Below are 23,048 nucleotides of genomic sequence, written 5' to 3' on the forward strand. Positions count from 1 at the left end.
ACCTGTTTCACTTGAGCTTTTATTTTCTTTTACTCTTTTTCCTTCCAAATATCAGAGTTCTGACATATTTGTGCTCACTTGGCTTCTGTGTATATGTTGAAATAGGTTATATTTGATGAAGTGCATTACGTGAATGATGTTGAAAGAGGTGTTGTTTGGGAAGAAGTTATTATCATGCTTCCGAGGCATATTAATATTATCCTCCTTTCTGCCACGGTACCTACTTCCTTGTTGATATATATATATATATATTATGATCTTATTTGTTTTGCATAGTTTTTTTTTGAGGTACCTGAGAAAGGCACCTCCCCACCCCCATGGGGTGGGGTGGGGTGGGGTGGGGGCAAGATGAGTAATACTGTTGCACCAATCATGTTACCGGAGCTAGCATTCAATAATTGACTAGTCAAATTTCAATATATAAACTAATCATACCAATTTCACCTTTTCTTTTTCCCAAGTCCACTTACCAATTTTGACCTACAAATGTAGGTTCCGCTTCCTTGAACCTTAGGTTTGGGAAAAACCCTCTCTCTTTGTACCTATATCTTACTATTTTCAAGAAAAAGTTCTTGGAACTGAAACTAACAAAGTCGATTAGAACATGAGAAGAAAAATAAAAAAAATAATATATATAAATAGAAGAATCAAATGGTAGAAAAATAATTGGAATGCGTTTCCACATGAAACCTATATTGTGATTTTTACTTAATCAATAATTTTTACTGAAAATTGCTAACTTATTCTTAGAAATTAGAGAATGGATGGTTCATCATCTTCCTCATTTGTGCCTTTATCCCAATTGAGTGGATCATCCACATTTTTTTTGCTTTAAAATTTTAGAATTTGCTGTTTTAATTTTTATTAGAGAAGTATGATTGGATGCCTAAATTGTATTAAAGTAACACCTTAGAGGGAACATATTTAAGAATCTCAGGTCTATGACTAATTTGTATAAGAACAACATTTTGGAAGGATCATAATTTTGGTAAATTGATCTATTTCTAAATTGTATTTGACACAAATTGGGCTGAAATTAAATTGTATTGAAATCACAATGAAATTACACTGTTATATACACTTCAGAGGATCTAAATTAGGAAACTGTCTAATCCTAGAGATATTGACCAAAAAGTAATTCCCTAAAATCAGGGATTACAATGACTAAAACATTACAAAATCTCCTAGCTAATTACAGCTATACACACACGGTTTCCTTAGCTAATTACAGCTACACACACATGGTTTCCTTATTTATAGAACCGAATTTTCCACACTCCCCTTCAAGCTGGTGAATGGATATCATCCATTCCAAGCTTGCTTGCTAGTCTCTGAAAAAACGTCCCAGACAATTCTTTGGTGAGTATCTTTGCAAGTTGATCGCTAGTGGAAACGAATGGAGTGCAAATTAGGCCACTGTCAAGCTTCTCCTTTATAAAGTGCCTGTCAACTTCAATGTGCTTCGTACGGTCATGTTGCACTGGATTATATGCAATATTAATGGCCGACTTATTGTCACAATAAAGCTTCATTGGACCTTCCCACTTGACTCTTAGATCTTCTAAGACAATTTTCAGCCACCAAGTGCCATTGCTCTAAACTCGGCTTCTGCACTGGATCTTGCCACAACATTCTGTTTTTTACTCCTCCAAGTCACAAGGTTGCCTCCTAGAAAAGTGTAATAACCCGAGGTAGATCTCTTATCAATTACAAACCCTGTATAATCTGCATCAGTGTAGGCTTCAAGAGTTAGCTCCTCTCCCTTCTTAAATAGAATTCCTTTGCCCGGTGTGCCTTTCAAGTACTGTAGGATTCGATACACAGCCCTAAGATGTGACTCTTTGGGATTGTGCATGAATTGACTTACAACACTAACTGCATAGGCTATGTCTGGTCTAGTGTGTAACAAGTAGATAAGCCTTCCCACAAGTCTCTGATAGGAGCTTTTATCTACTGCCGTGTCTGCCAGAGCATCTCCAATCCTGTAGTTGAACTCTATAGGCGTCTTTGCTGGTCTGCAACCTAACTTGCCTGTTTCCATCAGCAAATCTGTTACATATTTTTGCTGAGATATGAAAATTCCTTCCCGAGAATGTGCTACCTCAATGCCGAGAAAATACTTTAGTTTGCCGAGCTCTTTAATTTCGAATTCTTTCACTAAACACTTCTTTAAATTCTCCATTCCTTCCAAATATCACCTGTCATTATAACGTCGTCTACATAGGCTAACAATGCAGTCACTCCCCCTGAAGCCGAATGCTTTACAAACAAGGTGTGATCGCCTTGGCTCTGTGTGTATCCCATATCGAGCATTACCTTGGCAAACCTTCCAAACCAAGCTCTTGGATATTGTTTTGATCCGTACAACGCCTTCTTAACTTGCATACCACCTGTCCTGTATTCGAACCAAACCCCTGTGGAACTTCCATATAAACCTCCTCCTCGAGATCACCATGTAAAAAGGCATTTTTGACATCGAATTGCTGTAATTTCCAGCCCAGATTAGCAGCCAATGACAACAACATTCTGATGGTGTTCATCTTCGCAACAGGAGTAAATGTCTCAAGATAATCTATTCCATACGTTTGGGTATATCCTTTAGCAACCAACCTTGCTTTGTACCTCTCCAACGAACCATCTGACTTGTATTTCACCGTGAATACCCATCTACATCCCACCGGTTTCTTTCCTCTCAGCAATTTCACCAAGTCCCATGTCTTGTTCTTCTCAAGTGCTTCCATTTCAACCTTCATGGCATTCTTCCAATTCTCATTACCTAATGCCTCGGATATGGTTTTGGGAATGGAGATTGTGTTTAGGCTTATGAGAAAGGTTTTGTGGTTATGGGACAGATTCTTGTATAAATAAGCACTAAGGGTGTTTGGTGCATGCTCTAGTTTTCTTTCTAATAGCAATAGGAATATCATAATCACTTTGATCAAGAACTTCAGTGACACCATAGTCATTAGAAATAGGTTTAGTAATTACCTCGCTAAGTCCAAGAGCAGGGGTTGATTTGGGTGATTGAACTTGCACAGATTGAGTGATTGGTGCCCTTCTTCTTGAAAAAACCAGCTGTGGATGAGTAGAGTCATGAATTTGCTTTCCTTTATCATCTCTTGTGACTTGGGTGTATGAGGCTCGGTTTCAGGTTGTATGGATTCGGACTGAATGTTTGGCTCAGGCTGGACTAGCTCAGGTTGATCAACAGGAACGGATTGAGTGTCAATAGGAACGGACTGAGTGTTTGGCTGGACAACAAAGACAGGAACCAGGAGGAGGACAATGGAAAATCAAGAAGAAAAAAATCCTTGTCCTTATCTTCCGTGAATGAGATCTCCCCCTGAAGATAAGGACAAGTAAAGTAATGATCTTCTTCGACAAAAGTGACATCAGCTGACACATAGAATTTTCTTGTGGGAGGATGATAGCATTTGTTCCCCTTTTGAGTGGAAGAATAGCCAATAAAGACGCATTTGACAGCCCGTGGATCAAGTTTTCCCCTGTTTTGAGAATGCACATGGACAAAAGCAACACAACCGAATATTTTGGGAACAAGACTACTTGAAGCATTGAAATTAGGAAAGAATTTTGTTAGAATTTGCATAGGACTTTTAAAATCAAGAACCTTTGTAGGCAATTTGTTTATCATATGAGCAGCAGTTAAAACCGCTTCCCCCTAATATTGCTTAGGAACATTTTTTTGAAACAAGAATGCTCATGTAATAGCTAAAATGTGACCATTCTTTCATTCAACCACGCCATTTTGTTGGGGTGTGTTAACACAAGAAGATTCATGTATTATGCCCTTTTCTCAGAAATATGGTGAGAGAAACTGATTAAAATAGTCTTTGGCATTGTCAGAACGAAATCTTTTTATTTCAGTACCAAATTGTGTTTTGACCATGTTGTAAAAAACAGGAAAGACAGAGCTTATGTCAGATTTATTTTTCATAAGAAAGATCCAAGACACACGAGTGCAATCATCAATGAAAGAAATGAACCACTGAGCCCCAGAAATGTTAGAAATAGTGGATGGTCCCCAAATGTCACTATGAATAAGAGTAAATGGAACAAATGTTCTTTTTTCGCTTATTGGAAAAGAAGCACGTTTGTGCTTTGCAAGTTCATAGACATCACAGTGAAAAATTTCAACATCTAATCCTTTGAACAATAAAGGAAACATAATTTTAAGGACTCTAAATGACGGGTGACCAAGACGGAGGTGTTGAAGCCAAATCTTGTCTTTATTGGATTTAAAAGACTCTGAAAGAAATGATAATGGTGAGGAATTCGCAACACTAACTTGACCACTGGGTTCTTCAAGATTGTAGAGACCATCCCTTTCTCTAGCATGTCCAATTATCCTCCTCGCGCCCTGTACTCGAAATATACAATGAGAGGGATAAAACACCACACTGCAATTAGAATCTTTAGTGAGCTTGTGGATTGACAAAAGGTTGGTAAATAATTTTGGTACATGGAGAACATTTCTAAGTGTGAGTTTTTTGCTTACAAAAACATCTCCCTGCCCAGCCACTGTTGTCATAGAACCATCGGCTATTGTTATCTTCCTATTGCTAGGACAAGGTGTATATGAGATAAATTTTTGTGACGAGTGGGTCATGTGATCTGTAGCTCTTGAGTCAATGACCCAGGAGCTTGTGGTGGATATATCCGAGACTTTAAAAGCATGAGTAGAGGAAGATATACCTGAGAACGCCAAAGTGCAAGTACCTGTTGTAGATGGTTTCTCCAAAGATCCCAGCAGATTCTTCAATTTCTCAATTTCCTCTCTATCGAATTCAATAGATGATTCTTGAGATTTACCTTCTCCAGCCTGTTGTATATTTGCCATATATGCCTGCCCCTGTCCCTTTGGCTGTCCACCTTTTGCCGTCCAATTTTTGTTTGCCATCTCCGGTTTGCCGTAGAGTTTCCAGCATTTGTCCCTAGTATGGCAGGACTTTTTGCAATATGTGCACCATAGGGAATCTTTATTGACTGGCCTTGTAAAATTTGCCCGCTTGTTGTCTTCATTAGATAGCTTTTCCCGGCCAAAGTTCCTCACATTTGCAACTTTTGTAACCAAGGCCGAACTGTCCACTGGGTTATTCTCAATCATAACTCCTCTTCTTCCTTCCTCAGCACGAACAATTGCAATTGTTTCATTAAGTGATGGCAGATCTTCCTTTCTGAGTATTTGGACTCTTACTGCATCAAATTCAATGTTCAGTCCTGCAAGAAAATTGTAAGTTGGTCTTTTTCGACAAACCTCTTAAAGAGGGCTGCATCCTCGCTGTGTTTAATTTGAATGCACTGGTAATGATCCATCTCTTGCCATAAACTTTGCAACAGATTGGAGTACTCTGTGATTGATTGACTTCCTTGCTTGGTGGATGAAATCTTGGTCTTGATTTCATAGATTTGTGCAGCATCCCGGACTTTAGAGTAAGTTTGCTTCACGGCCTCCCATATTTCTTTGGCTGTGTTAAGAAACATACATGTATCACTGATTTCTGGCAATATAGAGTTCCATAACCAGGACATCACCATAGAGTCTTGTTCATCCCAAGCATCAAATTTGGGATCCCCTTTGTTAGGCCCAGTACCGAGTAAGTGACTCAGTTTGCCTCTTCCCTTCAAGAACGTGCAAACCAGTTGAGACCACTTTAGATAGTTCTTCCCGTTCAACCTATACGCTGCCTGGATGTTCTGCAATTCCCCTGTTGGAATCGAGTTGCTGCCTTCACTCAAAGGAACCTTCGAGGTAGTTGTGGTGTTGCTGTTGTCGGCTGTTTCTGACATGGTCTTTTGGTAAAAGGGTTACGGTCTTGAGGGGTGATAGTGTGGGGTTGGAGATTGATAATAATCAGTCTAGCGATATGAGAGTTCGCAAGACCAGAAATACAATTCCCAAAATTGAGCCTACAGCTCTGATACCATGACACAAATTGGGCTGAAATTAAATTGTATTGAAATCACAATGAAATTACACTGTTATATACACTTCAGAGGATCTAAATTAGGAAACTCTAAAACTAGGAAACTGTCTAATCCTAGAGATATTGACCAAAAAGTAATTCCCTAAAATCAGGGATTACAATGACTAAAACATTACAAAATCTCCTAGCTAATTACAGCTATACACACACGGTTTCCTTATTTATAGAACCGAATTTTCCACAGTTTTCCAGTGACATTTTGGGAGGATCTATTTTTGGGGAATTGCGGTCCATTTCTTTGTGTATTTGGACAAACTCCATAGAACTAGACTGTCTTTTATTTTATTTTATTTATTATATAATATCAGATCACGAGTTGTTGAACATTAGCATGGTCTGATGCTTGATGAATGAACGCAGTAGCTTAAATTTCAATATCACTGAATTAAAATATTGTTCACTACTGAGCATTGATTGCCTCCATACCTTGCAGGAATATTCTGGATATGCCCCTGGTTTCAAGTTTATTGTTTTCATGAATGAAAAATTGACTTGGTCATTTGAATTTTCTGAATATGTGCCTATAGGTTCATCTTGTGTGATACTGCTGTTTGATACGTGAAACTGATTAGTGATTATTGATAATTCAGCATGGTTCAGATTTTGTAGCCAGTGGAAAGGACTAACTCGCTTGGTTACTTGTCTGTCATAACCTAAATGTGGGTTGCTGCCACGAGGTGATGGTGTTTTAAGCACCTCCAATTATAACATCTTTTGGATACCTACAAAGTTGATGTAATTGGCAGGAGTCTTTATTTAATAGAAAAAGAGGAAAAAGATTGCGAGTGGCCTGCTCCATCCTGTAGTTGTTTGGTTATCGTCTGTTTTTGTGAATACGATGTATCCTTACTTTTGATATCCCCCCCCCTCTATCTTTCTCCCCTTTATTTTTAGTTTTTATTTTTGTGGTGGGGGGAGGGAGAGGTGTGAGGGCAAAGGTTTCCCTTATCTGGAATTATTGTTTGCTATGCTAACTTTATTTCTAATAGAAATTCTCATTTGGGGTAAGGATATTCATACCATATCATATGTTGGGTTTCAGGTGCCAAACACAATTGAATTTGCTGATTGGATTGGTCGAACGAAGCAAAAGAAAATTCGTGTAACCGGGTGAGTAGCAAGTTGTGGTAACCAAATTCCATTTTTATTTTAGTCATGGAAGTATTGAATGTACTGAAATTACTTTTTTGTTTTGGTTTTTGTTTTTTTGTTTTGTTTTGTTTTGTTTTGTTTTTTGTTTTCCATTTTAATTTATTTAAGTAGAAGGCTGAAGGAACTTACTTACAAACACACACAGACATATTTGGTCAACTTCTTGAAAAGCATTTGGTATGTTTTTATTATCAGGACGACAAAAAGACCAGTCCCGTTGGAGCACTGCATTTTTTATTCTGGAGAACTCTACAAAATCTGTGAAAGTGAAATCTTTATGTCTCAGGGATTTAAAGCTGCCAAAGATGCATACAAGAAAAAGAATTTGAGTACAGTCGGTCGTGGTACTGGAATGTATCTGGGGTCTTCAGCAGCCCATGATGGGGCTCGAGCTCAAAAACATGATAATTCAATGCGTGGTAAACAGAATAAGCATTCTGGATCCCAGAATTTGGGGAACATTTCTCGGGCTGGTTGGGGGAAGCAAAACAACGGTGGTAACCAGAGCAGTTGGGGGTCAAGGAGATCAGAAGCTTCATTGTGGTTGTTGCTTATTAATAAGCTTGAAAAGAAGTCACTATTACCTGTATGTAGGAATACTTTATTTTGAAATCTAGGTTTCTTAATCAAAATTTACAAAATAAGATCTCTGAAACAACCTGTAATGTATCGTATCATGGTACAAATACAGCATTGCGAATGGCAAACTTTTAGTTAGAATCATTTTGCTATCTGACCTTGACCACAGAAGTTTAATTGTTCTTATGGCTGCATCAGCATAGATTTTCTCATAATATTTCTTTTGGTTTCATGTTTCAACTCTTAATAGTGATCATAGTAGAACCTAGGAGCTTTTCATGTCTTTTTTATAATTTGTACATTTCTGTCTTGACTTGTGACTTCAGGTGGTTATATTTTGTTTCTCAAAGAACCGTTGTGACAAATCAGCTGATAATATGACTGGGACCGACCTCACAAGTAGTTCTGAGAAAAGTGAAATTCGTGTCTTCTGTGACAAAGCATTTTCACGGCTGAAGGGATCTGACAGGAACCTACCACAGGTTATTTAGTTCTGAGATATATGTGTGTGTGTATATATATATGTATGTATTTATATATTCTCTCTGTCTGTCTGTCTCTCTCTCTGTGTTTAATCTGGACCAGTTTGGGGCATCAGATATATGATGTATATGCATTTTACAGGTGGTCAGAGTTCAAAACCTTCTTCGTAGAGGAATTGGGGTGCATCATGCGGGACTGCTTCCAATTGTCAAAGAAGTTGTTGAAATGCTTTTTTGCCGTGGTGTGATTAAGGTAAAGTTTTTTACCTCTCCAATGTCCTAAATGTTCCACGACATTCATGTTTGATTTTTCAGAATGATGCCAAAGTTAATGATGGATCCTCTAGAGCTTTAAGTAGTTGCAATCAAAGTTTTTATTCAGTGTATTATTATTGAAGTTCTATTAATGTTTCTTGGAATTTTGTTATGCCAGTGATCAAGGGGCTTTTGTTGATTGCTTCTTATCTTTGTTCTTTCTGTAGGTATTATTTTCAACAGAAACATTTGCAATGGGAGTTAATGCACCAGCTAGGACGGTAAGTCTTCTTTTATGGTACTGCCGTTGCTGGAAGCGTACTTTTACTTGGGGTCGAAATATCTGGCAGGTTTAGAATTTATAGTATCTTTTGTTGTACTAAATTTGGGGTTTTTGATCACCTTTTTTGAGTAAAATTCCTATTGTATTGCCAATATCTTCCTTTGGATCGACAAAGCAGTTGGTTCTGTTTCTTGTTTTTGGATAGTATTTATTTCCTTTTTCTTTTGGATTTGAGGCAGACATCATTCAACATTGACCATCCCTTTACTATATCACCATTTGTCCTCGGTATTGGTGGTATTTCTAGTATTCCTTAGCATAGCTGGTATCGTGTTGTAGTTGGAAGAGTTTTTGATCATTTAGTTGTGATGTTGTTGATTATGGAAATTTTATTCTCCCTTCGCTTTCCTTCAGGTTTTCTGGATGAACTTCCAGTTCTGTAAAGCTCATCTAGGGTAGGATAAAAGATATGTATAGATGTGAAGAAAATGTCAGGGCATACTGATCAAGCATTACAGTATTTGTCATGTACATGCTCAGTGTTTTAGCTTTTAATGCTCAAGTCAATTGATGACCTTGGTGATGTTTGTAATGTAAATGTAAGCCTGAACTTGTGGGTACCATATTAGCTTACTTAGAAATTGAATGTGAATCATTTTCAAATTCGAAAGCCCCTTTTATATCATGTATGATGCCTGCTTCTTTTGGTGAGTTTGTATCATGTGTAGTTTAGCTGTCCGTAGATTTGAATACTGGAAATCAGTAGAGGTAATTGGAATTTTCTTATAAAAATAGTAGAAAGAGATTGGTTATTAATTGTGCTCTCCTCAATTTAGTAATAATTAGTTTCTTATTCAAGCATATGTGCTAGCCTCTCACACAATGTATATGTAAATTTCTCACAAAAATCTATTTCTATATACAAATTTTCTAGATATCATAAGTGTATGTGTAAGAGAAGGACCTAAAGCCTTTGTATAATGTTTTAAGAATCCTAGTCCAAGTTAAATAGGGAAAAGTTTAACTCCAGAATTGGGAACTCTTACTTTACGCAACAGAACGACTGTGATCAGGTCCAAACTGGGATTGATTCTTAACTTTCTGATTGTACATGGATAGATCCTCAATAGACATTGATAGGTCTTTCTTATGCTATCCATACATGGATATGTCCTTAAGAGGCGACGATCGATCCTTGATTCTACGTGGATTGTCTAAAGGGTTTAAATTCAATAAAAATCATGTTTTGCACTTAAAAACATTTTCTAATACTCGTTCATGTGGTTAAAGTACATTAGGGTCAACCTAATTCATTTTATTCCAATTCAGTCCTAGTGTCCACTTAGTGAAGTTAGCTCCTAAGTATGTTGATCAGACTGTTGATTCAAATTGTCTGCTCAAACCTCATTCAGTTTTCAATCTTTAGTCTTCAATCATGTCTTCTAGGAAATCAAGTAAAACAATGCTGAATGAATGGCTCATCTAATGTCTGACTTACCCAATTAAACCCTAAGTCCTAGCATTCATAAAGACAATTATCAAGATTTTTATCTTCAACGCTATTCTTCATGATGTTGCAAATTTTACACTTCAATATCACTTTTTAGTTTAATATTCAGTAATTTTCTGGCAGGTTGTTTTTGATACGCTTAGGAAGTTTGATGGCAAGGAATTTAGACAGTTACTTCCTGGAGAATACACTCAAATGGCTGGTCGTGCTGGCAGGAGAGGACTTGATAAAATTGGTACAGTTGTTGTAATGTGTCGTGATGAATTCCCAGAAGAGGGGGATTTGAAGAATACCATAGTTGGTAGTGCAACCAGGCTTGAATCTCAGTTTCGACTGACCTATATCATGATCCTGCATCTCCTTCGTGTTGAAGAATTGAAGGTATCTATACTACAGTTTTGAAATATTTTGGACTGCACGGATGTTACATAATTTATGAACATATAACAATAATGTAATATCCACCAAATTGGATATTGTTGGTTGTTTCTTGCCATATGGATAATTGGATTGCATGAAACTTTTTGTTTTACTTTGGCAAGTATCAAGCTGTCATAATGTGGTTGTCTTGTTATGGCTTCCTTGGACATGTTAAATTTACCTGGTTCGTTTGGTGTGTTCTTAATTTTGATTTTCCTTTAGATTTGGAGTCTTATTAACCATATTGAATTCATGGATTCCTAATTAGGTAGAGGGCTAAGAATTGATCTCATTCCGCAAAAATTGAGGATGAATGCTCAATACGAAGTGCATACAGCTAATTGTTTCGCCATATTCTTTCTTTTAAAGAAATTGAATAAAGATGAAAATTCAGACACTTCCCAAATTGAAGCTTATATAACCAGAATTGTTGATATAAATTAGGGTGGCCATAAAGACGGTCAACTTCTATAACATCTTTAAACTCAAAAGCGAAGCAAACATTTTATATAGATATAATAATCTCGTACTCAGCCAAGTCGATAAAAATCTCTTCACTGCACTGCAATAATTGGCTGTTGGTGGATCTGCAATGATTGGTCATTATAGTGAAAAGGATTCATGTAATTGACTCCAAAAATTTGGGACTAGGCTTAGTTAGCTGAGTGGAGTTTGGCTGCCCACGCTGCTGTACCTGCCCTTTTCCTTGTTTGGGCACCCCCTAATAAATTGATGCCATATTATGTTTAATGATGTTAACAGACTGTTTTCTGCATTCTAGTAACAAAACAATTACTTCACTAATTAACACACATTCTGGAAATATTTTTAGTGACAACCCCCTTCTCCAAAAAAAAGGAAGAGTTCATTTCAGTTTCTCTTGATCTGGATCCGCAATATGAAAGTGGTACCCTTTCGTTCCACAGCACTGTTGGTTGACCGCTTCATTTGTTCTCTCTGTATTACAGTATCAAATAATCAATTGAAATTTACCATGATGTAAAGTTTAGGGACGGAGCGGGCAAAGGCCATAGCACATCAAGATACCAACACAAATAAAAAATAAGTAACAATGTGCCCTTGAGTGGCTTATTGGTATGTGAGATGCTTACTAAACTACCTCATCACAGCTAGACTTCTGATTAAGCAATCTAATACAACATATATAAATCTGTTTTCATTACATGATTTGAGGTTCGATATATTGGTTCAGCAAACTATAGCAGTCAATGTTCTTAACATGGATTTGGGATTTTCTCAGCAAATTATAGTCATCCTAGAAGTCCAATTTCCAATGTTGATTATGAACCTTAACTGCAGGTGGAGGACATGTTGAAAAGAAGTTTTGCAGAATTTCATGCTCAGAAGAATCTTCCAGAAACACAGCAACTTCTGATGCGAAAGCTTGCGCAGCCTACAAAAGCTATTGAGTATGTTAAGTGCAGAATTATGATTTTGAACTTGTCTGCTTTAGCATTTGCGTTTCTTCTTATTAAATAACATTTTTTGCCTTTTATATGTCAGGACATAACTTTTATGTCATTAGGTATAATATTGTATGATTGTGTACTATATAGCACAGACATGGACAAACATACGACACGGCAAGTCTAGAAAAAGTGGAATACAATCATGGCGAGGACATGACAATATATATATATATATTTTCTAATTCATACATCTGTTATGTATGACGATGTGTAGCATTGATTTAAAATTTAAATTTCTTTACTAATAATTACCTAATCTTGAAGATAAATGCGTGGTAAATACCGGAAAGAATATTAAATTATATATATTGCTACTCTTTTACTATATTTTATCTTTACAATTATATTGTTGTCCTATATTAAAAAGTGCCCTTTGCATTATTGACCTTGTATACAATGTCAAATTTTCATAAAAGAAATATTGGTTATTTCAAGGTTATAACTATTTTAGTTTCTATAGTGTCTAATTATGACTCCTTTTGAGATGTTTTTGTGTTGTATAAGTTGTGTGCTAGGGAGTGTTGAAATTTTCATCTTCGTGTCCAAATAATAAAATTCATTTTACATTATGGACACATCCACAAGGTGGCAGCCATGTGTTTGTGAGTGTCTATGAAGCATAGTTGTTAAAGGCTCAAGGCGCCTGTGCGCCAAAGGTCTCCTGGAGCCTAAGCTCAAGGCACGAGCTGATCAAAGTAAGGCACTTGTGTAATAATGCATATTAATAAGTATATAAAGAATAAATAAACTATGCGACGCAAACTTGTCAATATCAAAATTGGGAATATTTTCAACATATCAATTCAATGGATTAGCTAAATCAACATACATATATCTTTTCTATTCACAAAAGTTTTCAATAAAATCAATGTGCAATTGGAACAATTCAAGATATGCGACACAAATAATAATGGGATTTTTGATATGTCAACTAAGAGGATCAAGTAAATTAATACTCATAAATCCTTTCATATGCACATGCATTAACCAAATTAAATGTGATTATAAATCTTAAACAATTAAAAACTTTAATCATGCAAATCTTAAATCATATTTATCGTAAATATTCAGAATCAAGCACTAAATGCATTTAATGCAAGCAGTGAACCATAAAGTTGTGAATTTTGTTAAATATTTTATAAAGATATATATATATATATTTTTTCCTTTTCCCGGAAGGTAATATTTTATAAAGTTGAACAACATGATCCATTAAGTATGATCATGATATGACATTGAACATTTTAATTTAATAGTTATTAAAAAAAATTATATGAAATAAATGACAAAAAATAAAAGGCGTGCTTCATTCGATCCAGTAGCCTACTAGAAAGCACAAGTCTGAGGGCTTTATTGGAGTCTGATTGGTGTCTATGCTTCTTAGATTGTGTACTTCATAGGTTGTTTAGTTTTGCAAGTTCAAACATTTATCTGTACTAACTGGTGTCTTAGGGATAGGGTGGCAATTCAAGTCGATGATTGTGTTTTTGTCGTGCCGAAATATTAGTTTTTTGTGATATAGGTCAAGTTGGTCAACCCAAACTTGACACATTTGTTAAAGGTCTTGCACCCTTGAAATGGATGGGTCGTTATTAAATTGCTAAAACGACAAGACTTGTGTAACTTGTTTAATAAATGGATTTTATAACATGTAATAAGACACAACTTGTTTAACAATCTATTTACTATTTTTTCTTAATTATAAAATGCAAATATAACAAAAAAATACTTAAAGATTGAATAAAAATTTTATGAAGTGACTAAAATTTCCATTTTATCTCCATTGAGGTTGATACTATGCAATTATGACACGATTAATTAAATGAGTCGAATTGGGTTAAATGAGTTAAGTCCTAAAACCTGAACATGAATCGGCTTGCTATGATTACGTGAAGATGATTAAGGTTATCCCAAATTTGCTAATTTCATGTTTGGTTTGAGTCATGTTGATGGGTACAGTCAACTTTTGCGGCCCCTACTGAGGGATATAGTTAGGGCTGCAAATGAGCCAAGTTGTTTATGAATAGCTTAGGCATTTCTTGATTTAAGCTAGGCTAGCAAACAAGCCTCAAACTTTTTTTTTTAAGCTTGTCTAATAAGCGATTCAAGCCTGGACAATCTATGGATCAGTTTTTTAGGCTTGTGAACATGTTCATTTATTTTTTTTTGATAAGTAAAATTGAAATAGAAGGCGTTCAAAAGGGGAACGCGTCTCAAGAACTGTACAAAGACGAAAAATGAGAAGAAAATGAGATCTATGAACCCAACGACCCCAAAAAGTCCATAATCTCATCCAAAGAAATACAATCTCGCCCCATTCCCCAACTAAAAAGGGAGCAAAGAATAGTGAACTTCAAAGCCCCAGTGGAGGTCCCCTCCCCATCAAAAGATCTACGATTGTGTTCTTTCCAAAGACTCTACCAAATACAAAGGGGAATCACCCTCCAAAAATTACGAGCGCGCGCTCCCACCCTTTGACCCTTCCACCTATCAATCAGATCCCTTGAGGCCCGGGGTATAACCCACTAGACACCAAAGAGACCCAAAGCAGTCGTGAGCCATGGGACAGTGCAAGAGAAAATGATCCAGAGACTCTCCATCATTCATGCACATACAACACCGGTTAACGATGACATGTCGTCTTTTCCTTAAATTGTCCAGAGTCAAAATCTTGCCCCAAACAGCAGTCTACACAAAAAAAACCACTCTAAGAGGAGCCATCGAGCGCCAAACCGTTTTCCACGGGAAGGTGGGTCCACGAAAATCTGAAAGCTAGTGAAAATAGGACCGGACTTGGAACTTCCCCTGAGGAGAAAGCACCCAAGTCAATGAGTCCGGCCCGGTGCCATCCACCTCCTGTCTATACAGAAGATCCAACAAACCAATGACATCATCCAACTCCCAATCCTGAAAGGATCGCCGAAACTGAACATCCCCAGACAACCTACCGCTATCAAGGCGATAACAGTCAACAACCATAGCATGTCTATCAACAACAATCCTGAACAACCTCGGGTACAGACGAGACAAAGGACGGTCCTCGCACCAAGCATCCTCCCAAAACCGAATATCCCTTCCTTCCCGGACTCTGAATCTAATGTGCTTTGAGAAATCATCCCAACCTCTCTTAATGGATTTCCAAACCCCCACGCCTATAGCAGACTTGACCGGTCTAGCTGACCATCCTCCCCTCTCCTTTCCAAATCGACAAGAAACAACCTTTCTCCATAACCTACTACGTTCACTGCCGAATCTCCAAAGCCACTTGCCTAGGAGCGCCTTGTTGAAAGGGGCCAATCTCCTAATCCCTAAGCCTCCCAACTTGAGGGGCCTACCAACTTGCTCCTATCGAACAAGATGATACTTAAACTCCTCTCCTCTACCGCCCCACAAGAAATTTCGTTGAAACATCTCAAGTCTTCCAACAATAGCAGAAGGGATCTGGAAGAGCGACAGGAAATAGGTTGGGAGACTAGATAAAGTGCTCTTCACCAGAGTAACTTTTCCCCCCTTCGAAACGTATTACTTTTTCCATCCTGCCAACCTTTTCTCGAATCGCTCAATCACCAGGTCCTAGCTTCCCACCCTTCTTGTCGAGACACCCAAAGGCAAGCCTAAATAAGAAATAGGGAAGCAACTCGCCCTACACCCTAAAACAGCTGCGAGAGACTATTAGGAAGACGTGTTTGTGAGCAAGCTCGATAAAGGTATGAGCATGCCTTGTTTATTAGGAATTGTTTGGATTTTTAATTATTTTTTCTCCTTAACAGTCTTGATTTCAAACTCGAGTTTGAGATTAGGATCAAAATTGATTTTTTTTTTTGATAAGTGAGATTAGGATCAAAATTGATCAAACGAGCTGAGCTGAAGCTCGAAGAGTAATGTTCGAGCCGAACTCAAATACTTGTTTGGGCTCGGGCTTGAGCTCAACAACCAAACTCGAGATCGAGTTTGTACAACCAAAAGGTCAGCGCGGCTCAACTCTTTTGCAGCCCTAGATGTAGTCTGGGCCTTGCTAGGCATATTGATGCTTTAATTGATTGAACTATTGTTTGCCAAGTGATATGTGAAAATGTTATATTTATATAAATGTGATGATAAAGATTGGCCTTAAATAAAGATTTAGTTTCTGCAAAACTTGCAGCTCTCCAATACTGTGCTTTGAAAAGTTTTTATTTGGCAGATTAGATTTCTTGGTCTTAGGATTTTTTAATGCGTATTCTGTGTTCATTTGAATACTTGGAGACCCTTCCCCCATTCCATGGTGCGAGATTTCTAAATCTGGATTTTAAAAAGCATTTTTGAGGTGATACCCATTAGTGAGTGACAGTGGACAACAATATGAATTTTCAGTGGAGAAGGGGTGGCATACGGCAGTAATAATCTGAGTTTGCGATGTAGTTCTTGTGGAATTGTAATATCAAGCTGTTCCTGTTTTATAAAATATATGACTCTAGTGAGGTCACTTTATTTGTACACTTCTATCATATAGAAATTGAGAGGACATGGGACTTGGTTCTGTTTTTTTGCTTGCAGGATATTATTATATTGTAACAATAATAAATATGTCATGGCTATCTTTATTCCAAAAATTTAGAAATTCGTACTTCACAATCATATTTTTGTTGACTATTATAACTATTAGTATATGAGCAAATGGGAACCTATTTATCTTTAATTTGGAAGGTATTCTCCTATGGAACTACAATTTGTTCGTATTGTTCATGAAGCGTGTTTTTTTGCTCCTAGATGTATAAAGGGTGAACCAACAATTGAGGAATATTATGAGATGTTCCTGGAGGCTGAGAAATATAGCAAGAATATAACGGAGGCGGTCATGCAGTCAGGGGCTTCCCAACATTTTCTTACTCCTGGAAGAGTAGTAGTCGTGAAGTCACAGTCAGTGAGTTCTTATTTACAGATAGTAATTTTTAATGATTCAATTTTATATCACATATGATTGTAATATGGTTTTTTACTTTTATTTTCTTTTTCTTTCCTTGTAGTTATTATTATTATTCCTTTTCTTTGATGGGGAGCTGGGCAGGGGGTGTGGGGTTAGGGGTCATGATTGCCAGTATTTGTATCCTGAAGTGTTGCTAGTTTTTGTTGCTGTGAGTACTGCTCATCATTTTGGCATGGATCCGGAACTAGCTCAAGGGGCTTTATATTATTCTATCATCTGATTTTTTGGTCTTTGTTCGCAGAGATCAGGAACTACCTGGCTTAGGATCCTATTTCTGTCCCTTTGTCAGTTGAATTCTAGCATTATTTTCTTATATATACATGGTATGGCAGCAAGTTATGTAATGCTGACTTGTGGGTTTTTGTATTCTCTCTCTTGTTAGAGTTAAGTTCATAATTTGTATTGTAACTACGTAGAAATTAAATAATGATTTACTTCTTACGTAGATTAACTTCAACTTTGCAGTTATAGAGTTATAGAGAAGCACTTCTTCCCTGATGCATAATAAAATGTGATACATTTAGCATTTATTGACTTTTCTACAATTCGATGGGCTGCATTACAAGACATCAAGTATCATAAAGAACTGTTCTTGTACTTACCTGGTACCAATGTTGCTGTTCTATTAGAGATCTTAAAGAGAGTGATGGTTGCATCCTTGCAATTCTTCTTGCAGTCATTTTTCATCGTATACATTTGGTGCTTTAAACTACTATTATTTGAGGTTCTCTGGTTTATTTGGTAATCTAGTTGGGCATTTTCTTGGGTATCATTAGATTGCCTCGTGGTTATTTCATAATGAACCGATACTATATCCTGTTCTTTGTCCTTTCTACTAAAGATAGAGCAATTTATCCATCCTGTTAAGTTATAAGTCGTCAAAAGAAAGATCACTGCTCAAAAATCTGATTTCTACCTTAAAAATGAGGTAGCTGTACGTCTTCAGCTCTAAGGGCTCGTAAGTCTCAGTTGGAATTAGTATATTTCCCTTGGCACTTACTTTGCCAGTCCTCTGACCTGTCGCCATTACATTCTCCCTTGGAATAGGTTTCAGTAGTGAAGCTGTAGACTTGGCTAACCGCTGTTTCTCCTGCCCAGTGCCACCGCTAAAAGAAGTAAGGTCCATCAGCGAACCTGGTCGAGCTGGATGATGGAGTATGGTCCATCAGCAAACCTGGTCGAACTGGATGATTAGTGTTGCAATTTCTGGAAGGGTTTATTTCTGATTCAATTATTAACCGGAGGAAACCCTTTGCTTTGGCCAATATTCAGTATGAGATTTTCTCTCTCATAGTCTCATGTACCTACTCTCTTGGAATCTTTATATGCATCATTTTCTGGATTCATGCATTGGCCAAAGCTCACATGCTATCTTTTCTGGTCTAGCCCACATGCATTGGTTATCTTGGTTTCTAGTCCCGTGTTATATGTGCCACTAGTACAGTGTCATTCCTTTTCCTATGTACTGAAAATCTGCACTAAAGTTTCTATGAATATATTAAAATATAAAATGTATAATTGTTGCTGAAATTTGTTCACCATTGACAGGCCCAGGACCACTTACTTGGAGTCGTTTTGAAAGCTCCTTCCAGTAATATTAAACAATATATAGTATTAGTGCTGACTCCTGAATTACCAGCAACATTGGAAACTCCTTTGTCGAGTGGTTTTTCACAAGATAAAGAAAGCGTCAATTTCCAGATATTGATGCCAAAATCGAAACGTGGTTTGGATGATGAATATTGTTCTTCTCTCACTTCGAAAAAAGGCTCAGGTAATATCAACATAACGTTACCTCACCGTGGTAGTTCTGCTGGGGTGAATTATGAGGTTCGAGGAATCGATAATAAGGAGTTCCTATCTATATGCAATTGCAAAATAAAGATTGACCAAGTTCGGCTTCTTGAAGTCGTGAGCAGTGCTGCTTATTCCAAAACTGTTCAAGAGCTATTGGGTTTGAAATCTGATGGAAATAAATACCCTCCAGCATTAGATCCATTGAAAGGTTCGTCTTTCCTCCCATATCGAATTGCCAGTTTTACCAATTTGGCCTATGTCGAATATGTTGAAAAGAAAGCTGTCATTTTGAGTGTGATTCTCTCTCTCTCTTTATATATATCAATACCTATGTGCACACAAGCACAGATAAACATATAGAGAGTTTTACAGGATTGTGGTGTTTTTAGATATATGTTTGTACTATATGTTTACTTTTATCTTCTCTTCAAAGTTTTACTTTTGCAAGGGTGAGTTTTTTTATGGAGATTGTATATCAGATCTGAAGCTGAATAACATGGATCTTGTGGATTCTTACTACAAGTGGAATAGTCTATTGCAAAATATGTCCCAAAATAAGTGTCATGGCTGTGTTAAACTGGAGGAGCACATTAAGTTAGCGAAAGAGGTAAAGAAGCACAAAGAAGAAGTTAATGCTCTTAAGTTTCAAATGTCAGATAAAGCCCTTCAGCAGATGCCGGACTTTCTGGGTCGGGTATGTGTCAATGATAAGTTATTTTCTTTTGTAATTGTTCTTGTTTCACGGCAGTTAGTTTTTTGGTGCAAGTTCACAGATGCAAGAAGTCCTTTAATGTCTTATGTGTGGCTTTGCAGATAAACGTTTTGAAGGAAATTGGCTGTGTGGATGCTGACCTTGTAGTCCAGGTCAAGGGGCGTGTAGCTTGTGAGATGAATTCTGGGGAGGAGTTGATATGCACAGAGTGCTTGTTTGAGAATCAACTGGATGAACTGGAACCAGAAGAAGCGGTAGCAATAATGTCTGCCCTTGTGTTTCAGCAGAAGAACACTTCAGAACCTTCTTTTACTCCCAAGCTATTAGAGGCTAAACAGAGGTTATTTTTCTTTTTTTCCTTTCTACCCATAAAAGCTTTGACTTGTGACATTTGGTTCTCCTTGAAAGCTGTGCTACATGGGCTCTCTTATATGTATGCTTTTATACACGGCATGACATGGGTGTGGGATATGGGATATGTCCCATAACAAACTCAAATAGGACAATACCAACCTTTTGCATGTGATGGTGGAAGAAGAAAAAGAGAAGCTCAAATTCGATAGCAGAAACCACATCCCCTTTAATTCAAATAGGAGTATATCTTTAAGGAACAACAATATCATACATTGAACTATTATGTAACATATATTGTATCTATTTACACAGAATGTGTATACGTTTGCATATAAATTTTAGTCACATTTAAAGTCAAGTTCCCATGTCTTAAGTTTCGGAATTGGGAGGTATGAAGCTTAGATACATAACCACACCCAACATAGGCATCCAACTTCATGTAATATAGCGTGAAAGTAACAATACTGGAGATAAGGTGCTTAGAGTTCCAACTTCTTACATAGGAATGTTTTCCCTGATCATTAACTTCAATTTGAACCATGCGTTTCTGCTGGTCACTCAGGGAACATGTGATGATTGACATCACATGCTCTCTCTCTCCCTAGAAGGGAAATGGTAACTAATTACTGTTTAATACGGTCAAACCTATATGACGGGATTTGAACTGTTGACTTAAAGCTTATGCTCTGTGTGCGTATTTGTGTGCGTGTCTGAAAAAATTGTCTGAACATCTTCACATATTTGATGTATTCATTTTTTTTTTTTTTTTCTTCCATGCGCTTAGATTGTACAACACGGCCATAAGACTCGCGGAGCTTCAAGCACAGTTCAACCTACAGATTGACCCTGAAGAGTATGCTCGAGACAATCTCAAGTTTGGTCTTGTTGAAGTGGTGTACGAATGGGCAAAGGTTTGATCTTTTCCCTGTTAAGAGTGTACAAATTACAATTGTCACTTGTTCCTTGAATGACTCATTTATGTAATTATATTTCCTACGGCAGGGAACTCCATTTGCAGATATATGTGAGCTTACAGATGTTCCTGAAGGTCTGATAGTGAGGACCATTGTCAGACTGGATGAGACATGCCGTGAATTTAGAAATGCTGCAGCAATTATGGGTAATACTGCACTGTACAAGAAGATGGAATCGGCCTCGAACGCTATAAAGCGTGATATTGTTTTCGCAGCTAGCTTGTACATTACTGGGGTGTAGTTTATCGTAGCCTGAAGGCATTTGCCTGCCTTTCCTTCTTGATGTACAGTGAGGGATTTGGAGGAAGAAAAGAGATAAACTTGTTGTATGACAATCAATAGCCTACTCAATTTCCGGGAAAAAAAACGATAATAATAAATCAATAGCATGCTCTTTAGCAATGTCTCTTGGATGATCTGTATACTATACACGGACTATTCACTGGTTAATTTTTATTTATTTATTTTTTTTTTTTTGAGAAATGGGAAAGATGTACATTAACAGCAGCTGTTCTAGTCAAAAAAAAAAAAAAAAAAGGTGTCTCAAGGTTCAGTTAGATCAGTGATTCAAAATAACAGGCTGTGTTTTGGAAATATCTAAAAGAATGAATTTTCTCTAGACAAAATTTCTTAGAATGAAATCTATTCTTTTTATTTTATTATTTTTCTTGAATTATTTTATACTTATATAAGGGGTAAATGTTGGCAACATCATCTGGTGCTTCAATTTTTGAATAGTTTGGAAGGCATATTTCATTATCACGGTCATTGATGCCTTTATCTTGCATAATTTATTATTATTTTTTCTTTTTTCATTCTTTCATATATGTCTCTTAAATTTAATTTTTTGAAATCGTTTTTAAATCCTGGTGGACAGGCTTGGTCAACAAAATTTTAATTAGTCTAATCAAAACTAATTATAAAATTGCAACTTATGTGACATCGTGCATGGCTCATGTGAAAATCTAATAACCACAAATTATTATTTTTTTAATATGTTGGGGTGGCGTGACTTGGTCAGATACGTGAATTTAAAATTTGACTATTTTAATTTTTAATTAGATAATACTACAAGATAAAGTGATTTTGGAATAATTTTTTAAGAAGAATTGAATTCAATACAATTTTAAAATATATTATAAATTAATTATAAATTTAAATTAAAAATTATTAATTGTATTTATGATTACTTCAATAAACTGACCAAAAATTATATCCAAATGAAAACAAAAACAAATTCCTTTCATTTTCGATTAAAATGACACCTGTGCCCTCGTAATATTGACGCGTGGTCGATCGCTCTCGCCAACTGTAAATTTGAACTTGGACTATTCATTTGGTTCTTCCTTAGCCGCTGTGGGATCTGCATTTACTCCTACGTTGTAACCATCTGGCAGTGCGCTCTCTCTACAGCACATCACATACATGCATTAGTGGCTTGGTTTTTCTTGAGCATAAATTAGGGTTTTCTTGAGTCGATTTTCAGTCTCGTGTTCTCCGCCACGCCCTAGTCTCTGTTTGTTGAAGATCATTTCAGTGAGAGGTTTCGATAGCAGTCATGAGCAGCCCTAGCGGATGGAACAGTCGAGTAATGTGAGTTTCATCCATCTTCAGCTCTATTGTTTGTTCGTGTTCAAGTGTGTGTAATCTGAACCGTTGATCTCTCTGTTTCTTGATTATCTGAACACTTGATTGGTCTAATTTTGTAGGTTTGAGCGCTATCTTTTTGATTATTTGAGAAAAAGAGACATGCATGAAACTGCCGAGATTTTTCGTAGAGAGGCAGATCTGATCATCGATCCCAACACTCTTTTAGGTAATGGCATGATAGTTTTATTTCCTTTCTTTCGTACCTATTTTTTTACTTCTTTTGTTTTGGTTTTTGTGACCGACTGGTTCTTGTTTCTATGTTCGCTATATATTTGATTCAGCTTGAACTTTTTTTTAGTGGGTATGAATCATATGATCAATAAAAGATCAGGTACTTCATTTCATAGCAATGTCTGGTACTTTCTTATGTTGGCATGCTTACCATTTTATTTTATTTTTGCTAGGTTTACTCTCACAAG

At 36.8% G+C, this 23,048-nt stretch overlaps 1 protein-coding gene across 3 annotated transcripts in view; it reads left to right on the plus strand.

The window, feature by feature from the left end:
• The window catches only part of LOC132269374 (DExH-box ATP-dependent RNA helicase DExH11), a 30,636-nt gene extending 9,190 nt beyond the window's left edge, over positions 1 to 21,446 (plus strand). For all 3 annotated transcript variants that reach the window (XM_059770550.1, XM_059770551.1, XM_059770552.1), the window contains 14 exons: positions 106 to 216; positions 7,048 to 7,115; positions 7,353 to 7,743; positions 8,063 to 8,218; positions 8,361 to 8,471; positions 8,701 to 8,754; positions 10,390 to 10,647; positions 12,007 to 12,116; positions 16,926 to 17,079; positions 18,691 to 19,147; positions 19,419 to 19,633; positions 19,753 to 19,991; positions 20,790 to 20,916; positions 21,008 to 21,446. In XM_059770550.1, coding sequence (XP_059626533.1) covers positions 106 to 216; positions 7,048 to 7,115; positions 7,353 to 7,743; positions 8,063 to 8,218; positions 8,361 to 8,471; positions 8,701 to 8,754; positions 10,390 to 10,647; positions 12,007 to 12,116; positions 16,926 to 17,079; positions 18,691 to 19,147; positions 19,419 to 19,633; positions 19,753 to 19,991; positions 20,790 to 20,916; positions 21,008 to 21,220 — 2,664 coding nt within the window. In that variant the 3' untranslated portion in view covers positions 21,221 to 21,446. The remainder of the gene's footprint in view (positions 1 to 105; positions 217 to 7,047; positions 7,116 to 7,352; positions 7,744 to 8,062; positions 8,219 to 8,360; positions 8,472 to 8,700; positions 8,755 to 10,389; positions 10,648 to 12,006; positions 12,117 to 16,925; positions 17,080 to 18,690; positions 19,148 to 19,418; positions 19,634 to 19,752; positions 19,992 to 20,789; positions 20,917 to 21,007) is intronic.
• Positions 21,447 to 23,048: the final 1,602 nt, after the last annotated feature.

This window comes from Cornus florida, unplaced genomic scaffold, assembly GCF_030987335.1.
Source record: "Cornus florida cultivar Cherokee Brave unplaced genomic scaffold, ASM3098733v1 CherokeeBrave_3.0.0_Hap2_Chr08, whole genome shotgun sequence".
NCBI classification, from domain to species: Eukaryota; Viridiplantae; Streptophyta; class Magnoliopsida; order Cornales; family Cornaceae; genus Cornus; species Cornus florida.